Genomic DNA, 9,089 nt, shown 5'->3' on the forward strand with positions numbered 1-9,089 from the left:
GAAGATCCCAGAGAGGAACTTTTAATTTTCTTGTGTATTTGGCTTTTTTTCCCCTCAAAATCCCCACCCTTCCCAGCCCAGTCCGATTTTTACACAGTCCTTAAAATGAATTTTTAAAAATATAATATAAAAATATCTGTAGCTCAGAAGCAGAACCAAACTTTAGGCAGGGGATAAACAATGTGCTCAGCCACAATGAAACTCAAGGCAAAGTCTGTCTGCTCTGTTCATAGCGCTGGTTGGAAAATCAGAAAGCTCCCAATTAACTTTCCTGAAAGATTTTTCTTTGGGAGCAATTAATAAGTGCTTTGCAGTTTGACTCGCGTTATTAATTGGATTGGGGGGAGTTAAAAGCGCAAACGGTCTATATGATTTTTTTTCTAGGGTCTGTAAACGAAGCTAACAGATGGAACTGACCAGTAACGTGCATCTGGCAAGCCGGGTTTCTTATAAACTTTCCTCCAAACAAAACCATTTTGGTGGCTTTGTTGTTGTTTGAAACGAAGTTGGGCTCCGGGCTGGCTGGGAGCGTGGCGGTGGGCTCGGCTGGGCTGCGTGCGCGTGGGAAGGGGGCACGGAGGGGGAAGGGGTCGGGACGGGGGAAGGTCTCTAGCAAAACCCATCTCCTGCAGCGGGGAGATCTCCTGGCAGCTCGGGCAGAGCGCTGGGAAGGCACCGGCCCTTGCGCCGGGCGCGTCCTCCGGGGTGATTCCCGCACCGCGGCACCCACGGCGCAGAAAGGAAAGGAATCTGCCCCCACATCGCTTTCTCACACCCGTGATTTCCTGAAAATGAAATAAATGAGTGCGTAAAGGAGCAAGTGTCTCGTGGGGTGACTCGCTGGAGAGTGCGGCTGCCCCGGAGCGCCCTCGGTCACGGCTCGGGGATGGGGACAGGACCGGGGCTCGGTGCGCTCCGCGCCGCCTCTGCCGCGGTCACCCCGTCCTGTCCCCATCCCCTCTGTGCCGTCTGCGCCCCGCTCATGCTCTGAGCCGGGCTTGTTTGGCCAGGTGGAGGAAAACTTTTTCTCATCCCTTCTCAGAACAAAACCAAACCACATAGACGGGACTGAAGTGGCACAGTGCAAAGAACCGAAGTCAACAGGGCTGCGGAGTGCTCTGCCATGAATGTTTGGGAGGGTGCTTGTCTTCCTTCTCGAAGGGAAGGAGTGTCTTTCCAGCCTCTCCCTCCTTTAGGAAGGTGCGTTCACGGTCTGTTAACTTTGTTTGTCTGTCTCCCTGCTCGAGGCTGGTGTGGCTGATTCCACTGCGCTCGCCACACTCCAGAGAGGTGCTGGAAAGGGCAAAGTTTGTTCACATCATTAGGGTGGGTTTTGTCCTGTGGTTTTTGTCAATTCTCTGAAGTATCAAAATCTTGAGAAGATCAAACAAAATCTGAACTTGGAGAAAATTCTGGATATTTTTTTCAATTACATATTGGGGAGAAATATTTATGTTCCATTAGCAGTATTAGAACTGTAGGAAATGCAAATGAGTAGAAAAAAGCAATTCCTTCCTTCCTTCCTTCCTTCCTTCCTTCCTTCCTTCCTTCCTTCCTTCCTTCCTTCCTTCCTTCCTTCCTTCCTTCCTTCCTTCCTTCCTTCCTTCCTTCCTTCCTTCCTTCCTTCCTTCCTTCCTTCCTACCTTCCCTCCCTCCCTCTTTCCCTCCTTTCCCCGCCGGGCCGGGCGGGGCGGGGGGCTCGGGTGGAGCCCCTCTCCCCAGCAGCGCTCTGGAGAGGTGTGATGTGTTCCCGCTGCCCCCCCGCCCGCCGGGATACCCGCACTTTCCCATCTCAGACAATGCATTTCCATTCCAGTCGTGTGCCTTTGTCCATTTGTAGGAAGAAAAGAGGGCTGAGTGACAGCTCCTGTTAGCCTGCATGAACAGATACCAATAAACCCTCCCAAAACCTGGACCTTAAAAAAAAAATAAATAAATAAAGAGGAAAGAGCAAGGCAGGGAGCCACATGCCTCTTTGCCTCCGGCTTATTATTAAGACACCTTCGCAGCTTAAACGCTTAAACGCGACCCAAATTAAATGGCAATTAAAAGCAAGTTACACCCTCGCCTATCTCCAGGCTTATCTCGGGTGGAAGCTAGCCATCAGCAGAGCCTCCCCGTCGGGACATGCCATTTGGGCTGGCATCTTCGCGGAGGGTGTGTGAGTTCCCCCCCCGGCGCCCCGAGCTCGCCCGGCAGCGGGCGGCGCCCCCGGGCGCTCCCCGGGCGGAGCCCGCAGTGGCTGCGGGGCTGCAGAGCCGCTACCTGGGGGCACAGGAGCAGGGGGGCGCCGAGCAGGCACACAGGACTCATTCCCCGAGTGGCAGCTCCTCGGACCGGTGTCACTAAATAAATAAATCACGTACCCCTTCAGCTTTGCCACCCAGGGCTACGCAGCCTCCGTGCGCTCTCATCTCCAAAATATATCGGCACTTGGAAATGTCGAACCAGCTATCAGTGGTCTTTAGCTCTTACGTCCCCTTCCCTGTTTTTCCTTTCGCCTGTTACAGATGTAATTCCGTAGATCTATATGTATTTTATGTATAATTCCATAATATCATATGTCACTGCAGTGATACTTTGTGGTCTCACCCTAATTTTATGTTTGAAAATGCTATTTAAAGAAGCCTGTAAGATAACATATTAGGCAGCTTTAAAAGCAGGTTGGAGTGTGGGGTGGACTTAAATTCGATGTAAATGAAAGGGTAAAAAAAAAAATACAAACCCAAACCAAAACAAACCACATCGTTTTCATTTAGGAAAAAAAAATACACTTAAACAGACACACATACAAATGTGCAATCTTAGATTCTGGTCAGTATTTAGAAGCAGTATAATCAACAGGAAGGAGCACTTACCTATTGAAAAGGATGGTTTAATAATATATATTTGTATATATTAGCTTTATGTCTTCCCAATAAAATGTACACAAAATACCCCCTTCGATCAGATTAGTTCCCATATTAGCCTGGGTAAGAAAAAGCATTCTAAAGAGTGGAGGAAAAATTGTATAAAAATGTTGAAAGAACCTACAGTTCCTTATTAGGCGAAGATACAATATTTATTCCTTGTCTCCTGGGATGAAGCTCCTCTATCTATTGTCCTCCCAGTTCTCAGTGCTGATGCTTAATTTTCAAAACTTCTATATTACCAAGGGACCTACGACATCAGCCAAAGAAATACCCAGCAAGTACAAAATCTGATCCAGGGAGCAGCTTTTGTGCAGAGGGAAAATTTTGTTCCTACAGGTTTTTAAGGAGGTGCATGGAAAAGCGAGAGATCTGATCTATGCAGATACATTGCAAATTCTCTCTGTCTGTAGAGATTTTTTCTAAAAAAAATTGGGGAAATACATGAACTTTGGATTTTTCAATTTTTTCCTTTTTTTTTTTTAATTTGGAGAGGGGAGTTTTATCCAGAGTTGGGGTTTTTTCCTCTTCTTTTTTTTTTTTTTTTTTTTCGGAGAACCAAAAAATGTCAACTACCTTTCCAGGTCTCGTCCACGATGCAGAGGTATTTTGTGTGTGTGAGAGTGTGTGTGTGTGTGTGAGAGTGTGCGCGTGTGTGTGGATGTGTGTGTGCATCTGTGTGTGTGTGTATGTGCCTGTGTGGTTGTTTCCATTTTTTTAAAATCCATATTGGACCGTTACGTTTAATTATAATCCGGCTTCAGAGATAACTTAAAGAAGTATAGAGAGAAAATTCGTTATGACATCTGTCGCCAGCAAGGGCAACTCATTACCACGTTAAAACCGTTGCCAGAACGAAAATCAGAATAATACCCCTAATAATATAATGAAGTGGAGAGAAATCACCACCAGCTCGCCAGGAATGGGGAGTTCTCGCTAAAAAGCAGGACTCTCCTTTCTTTCGAAACGCAGGGAAAAGAGGGGGGGAATTTTGGATCTGATTCGTTATTTTAAAAAGAAAGAAAAATAGGGGTTCAAAAAAAAAAAAAAAAAAAAGAAGGGAAGGAAGGAAGGAAGAAAGGAAGGAAGGCAACCAGGCGGCAAAGCTTTCTCAATGTGTAACGCTGCAACATAGGGACGGGACTTGTGTGTATTCTCGGTAGTTTCCTCTGTTTGATGACTTTTTTTTTGTGTCAGCCCCAGATATTACAGCTGTGATCAGGAGGTGGATGGATAGATGGATGGATAGATGAATGAATAGATGGATAGATAGATAGATAGATAGATAGATAGATAGATAGATAGATAGATAGATAGATAGATAGATAGTTTTTATTTCAGTGCGTGGATTCCTTTTGCTTGACAGTATTAAGGGCAGGCTGGGCTGTTTATGATTTTTTGAACAGACCTTTATGGCACCAGCCCAAGGTAGGAAAGGATCTTTTGTTGCTGGGGTTGCCGCTCGCAGGCTTAGACGCTTCTGCAGGGGGAGAAGCTATGCAGGACAGCGTGCTTGGAAGAACCGTACCCGGGGTTTTCAATGACAAACCTCCAGTTTTGGGGTCTTCTTTTCACTTCTTCCTTTCAGATACGTCATGACGGATCAAACAGTTACCGTTTGATGCAGCTTGGATGCCTGGAGTCTGTGGCCAACTCGACCGTCGCCTATTCCTCCTCATCTCCTCTCACTTACTCTACCACGGGCACCGAGTTCGCCTCCCCGTACTTCTCCACTAACCACCAGTACACCCCACTGCACCACCAGTCCTTCCACTACGAGTTCCAACACAGCCACCCGGCAGTCAACCCCGACGCTTACTCCTTGAACTCTCTCCACCACTCCCAGCAATATTACCAGCAGATCCACCATGGAGAACCCACTGATTTTATCAACCTGCACAATGCGCGGGCACTCAAGTCCTCCTGCTTGGACGAGCAGAGGAGAGAGCTGGGGTGCTTAGATGCTTACCGCCGCCACGACCTGTCTCTTATGAGCCATGGATCCCAATATGGGATGCATCCAGATCAAAGACTCCTGCCAGGACCAAGCCTCGGGCTTGCAGCCTCGGGAGCAGACGATTTGCAGGTAAATAGCACGCGATCTCCTTTCGAGGTGCCTTCCCCTCCCCTCCCCCTGTCCTGGACCCCCCCACCACCCCCCCCCCCACCCCCATTTTCCTCTGCTCGGAATAGCTCATACAAAGGAGGGAAGATTCATCCCAAACGCGATGCAGCGCCCGTCCCTTCCAGATTAGTAGCAGCAAGAAAAAAATATGGAAGGGGAAGAAAAAAAGAAAAAAAAATCAACTAAACAAGCGGTCTTCTTTGGCCAAACAAGCAAATTAAACAAAACCAACCTCGCGCCTGCCTTTGCCGCGTGGGTTGTGTCTCTGTGGTGGCTGAGACCGTGGGGGTCCCCCGGAGATCTCGGGGTGAGTGTGCGTGTCACACTTCCTTACCCAGTCACACGGAACCCAAATCAAACCAGAGCAAACCCATCTTCTTGCTTTTCCTAAACTTTTCCTCTCTTTCGGCGCAAGGAGCACTTTGCAGCGACAGAGAAGGCAAATGATTTAAGGAAAGCATGGAGTAGGAAAAGAGAAAAAAGGCAGGGCAGGAAATAAATCTGTTTTCCGACAGACCTACAAAGGCAAACCTTTCGAGATATGAGGGAGGAAAGAGATAAACGGGAACAAATGTTCGTCAGAAAAAAAGTCAAAATGATAAAAATGCCTCGCTAAATCCGATCTAGGTGTTAATAGGGTGAGAGATAAAGCAGATAAAGCTGAACTCATCTGTCTGTCTATCCAATTATTCATCCGCTCCACCCTAACCGGCACCTGGACCTATCTAAAAATTTTTATTTCTGTGTATCAAAAACTCAGCTTTATCCGCTCAGAAATCCTTTCCCACGCGCGAAAAATTCACCTCCGCCAAACTGATCCGATTGCTTAAATGAAATTGGTTTCCAAAATTGTAAAGAACGTCATCCTGTATCTAACCTCCACTCCGAAATGTGTCCCAAATCAAAAAGCAAACCTTCCTTCCCCCGACGAGCTGAGGAACTGAGGGTTTCCCCATCAGCAGGGAGAGACAAACGGGACCGTAGTTACTGTACTTACTTTTCCCCCACACCTCGCTCCCTGGCATACAAAGCTGGCCGTGGTGGACCTCCCAAAAAGATGTAGCGGTCAAGGGCTTGTGGGGAAAAAAAATCACTCCGAAATTTGCAAAATGAATAAGGTTTATTTTCTTTCCTTAAAATCAAAGCACGAAAAAAATAATCCAAACAATATATATCAGGGAAAACAAATTAATTTTTTTTAGGAGGAAAATAAACCCACCAACAAATAATGTTATCTTCTATACTTCAGATGTAGAAGACCTAGCTATTTAAACCTAGTTTTCTCCACAAAAATTCACTATATAATTTTGTCTTCTCTGGCCATTTTTTTTTGTTTACATTTTTCACAAGGATCTCCTTATGTCACCCCCCTAAAAAAAAATCTGCCATTCACTGCTCAACCCCAACTAAAACCTATTTACTCCTTTTTATAACCACGTCTGCTGCTGATTTTTTTGTATCTGTACAAATTTTTTTTCTTTGGCAGGCACAAAGCCTTGTATTTTTCAAAAGAGGGGATTAGGAACGTTTGCAAGACAGCAGACAATGCCTAAGTCCCGGGCAAAAAAGCACCATAGTTTATCCAATTTTCGACTTAGTGCCATTCAACTGGTCATTTATGCAATGTCATCCGACCAAACAACATGTTTCCCTTCTAAAAAAAAAAAAAAGGTTGGTTAAGCTGCTAGAGGCACAGTCTCTTTTTATTTATTTAACGAAGAAGAAAATCAACAGCTTTCCTTTGGAAAATATTAATTTTTCGATCACAAGTTATTATCAAATAAAATGCTTAGGTCTTTGTACTTAATCTCTTCATTTTTTCCTCCTCCCTCTTTTTCCGAACACAAGAGGGAGTGTGCAGAGGTCTCAAAAAGCCTGAGCGTGAGAAGTTGAAAATATTAGTATTTGTCGTTAGGACTTGGATGATTCAGAACAAATTTGGACTCTCGCGAATATCACTGCGGGTGTAGAGGGAAGCGTTTTGGTGGCGGGCAGAAACAGGACTGCACAGAAATACTTTTAAACCAAAATTGTGGTCTAACCAGTCTACCCCTTTCTCCTTAGTCTCTCTTTTTAAAACGTTCATCAGCATATGCCTCATTTCAAATGCAACAAATGTAAATATACTTTTCCCTGCACAGAATTTTAAGTGAATGTCCAATAGTTTCGAGGGCGGTTTAAGTCAGCCTAACAGATGCAAACAGTCTTGGAGCTGGAGTGGCATCTTTCAGTGCCCTAAAAAGATTTTCCATGGGCAACAAAGAAAACTGTCACACCTTTTCCCATCACCGCTTTAATTTATGCTCAGTCGCCAAGTTTTTTTCATATTGATTTCATAATCACTTTAAGGCAGAACACTTAAAATAAAAAAGGGCCTTGAAAAGGAAGGTCTTACAGGGCCAGGGCCAATATGGTGAAAGTGGGGGAGAGAGCCAGGACTGTAAAGATTGTTTTGTAAAGTGGGGTTTTTATTATGCACCGACTCTCTCCGCATTTACTTAACTCTTCACGGGCTGTTGAATAGGTTAACACCCTTAAAGGCCTCTTTCATGTCCAATACCTCGTTTGTTTGTAGAGGAAAATGCGTCTTTAACACATTTCCACTGGGCAAAGATTTAGGTTTGGTTTGTTGTGTTTTTTTAACCCCAACATAAGGAAAAACCCAAAGAAAACCCAACCCTTTCAAGTCTTTTATCACTCCAATAAAAATATTTATTAAGGAGGGCGAAGATCCCCAAATAATCAGCCTTGTAACAGGAGAATAAAGAAGTGAGATCTCTTCGGACGTGCACCAGAAGCCCTAGGCAGGTTTTTTGATGGTTCTTCACCCCTCGCTCACACATGGGTGCCTGTGTGTGTGCGCACACAGATGCATATTCATCCCCACCTATGTGCGGACACACGCATTGTTACAGCACCCTCACGACTCTGTGGAGCCGGCAAAGCCCAATAAGTCATCTGTTGTTTGTGCTCTTTGTCTACTTCTGTGCACACTTTCTAAGTCGCTGTATGCGTGTCCCAAAACACATCTGAATTTAGCTGTGCCCGAATATAAATATACCGCTAAACATACAAAACCAGAAAAGTACATTTTTAGCTTTTTGCGTGCAACTGTCGAGAGGGAATACACTTGTCTCAAAAGTACTGGTTTGTCTGTCTATCCCGATAAGTCTAAGTTGCCAGTTCGGGATAAATTCGTATTTAAATGGCAATGAAAGGAAAATTATTCTGAGTTTGGTGGGGTAGGGGCAGATGGCAGGATGGAGGGGGAATTTCACTTGGGTTCTCTGAGAGTAACTGTGTTTTTCCAGTTCACCTTAACTATTGTTCTTAGGCGAGTCATGTAACAAAGCAAAAGCTGTGTGATCTCTCTGTGGGTTTCCGTGTCTGATTTCTTTATTTCCTTTCTTCCCTTGTTTTCCCCTCATTAATTAAGAGCTCAGTGGAGGCCCAGTGTGGACTTGTACTCAACGGGCAAGGAGGTGTGATAAGAAGAGGTAAGAGGTTACAAATACTTGCGTCTATCAGTTTTTGTAAACACACATGCCTTTCCATCTCTCCCTGCCTTTCCCTCCCCCACTGTTTGGCGTAGTTTGGATTTACTGCCGAAAAAGTGGTAATTTGCCGTTTGTCAGAAGTAATTTCAAACTCGCTTAGAGCACTTCGCATTTCACAGTCCATTTGCACTTTACAAACGATCTGCTCCTCCGTAGCTCCCGGATACTCCCTCTGAATTCAGAGTTTTCCTGACTCGGTGTAACATTGCGCGTTTAATCGGGATGATCCCTGATAGTTTGAGAAACGTGTTCCCTGGCGCCGGGCTGTTAAGTCGGTAGTTTGATCTCGTGTGAGGAAAAAAAAAAAAAGGAGTTTTTTGGGAAATGTGGTTTCAGTAGCGCTGCAGACCGGTGTGGAACTCGCTTTTGAGTGTCACTTCATTTGATAACCATCTGTCAGTGTAAATATCGAACATCAAAGTTAGAGGGGAGGTTTGGAACTCGTGTTAAGTACACGTCTCTACAGAATTTGCGAAATTTGAATGTCCCGGGAAGTTT

The 9,089-nt window shown here is 45.2% G+C and overlaps 1 protein-coding gene across 3 annotated transcripts in view; it reads left to right on the top strand.

Moving 5' to 3' along the window:
- Positions 1 to 3,474: 3,474 nt before the first annotated feature.
- TFAP2D (transcription factor AP-2 delta) overlaps positions 3,475 to 9,089 on the top strand; it is a 53,991-nt gene continuing 48,376 nt past the window's right edge. The window contains exons 1-3 of one of the 3 annotated variants that reach the window (XM_030946445.1): positions 3,475 to 3,513; positions 4,498 to 4,995; positions 8,471 to 8,531. In XM_030946445.1, coding sequence (XP_030802305.1) covers positions 3,475 to 3,513; positions 4,498 to 4,995; positions 8,471 to 8,531 — 598 coding nt within the window. Of the gene's footprint in view, positions 3,514 to 4,204; positions 4,996 to 8,470; positions 8,532 to 9,089 lie in introns of those variants that run through there. The other 2 variants (XM_030946446.1, XM_030946444.1) reach the window with 2 other exon arrangements.

This window comes from Camarhynchus parvulus, chromosome 3, assembly GCF_901933205.1.
Source record: "Camarhynchus parvulus chromosome 3, STF_HiC, whole genome shotgun sequence".
Classification (NCBI taxonomy): Eukaryota; Metazoa; Chordata; class Aves; order Passeriformes; family Thraupidae; genus Camarhynchus; species Camarhynchus parvulus.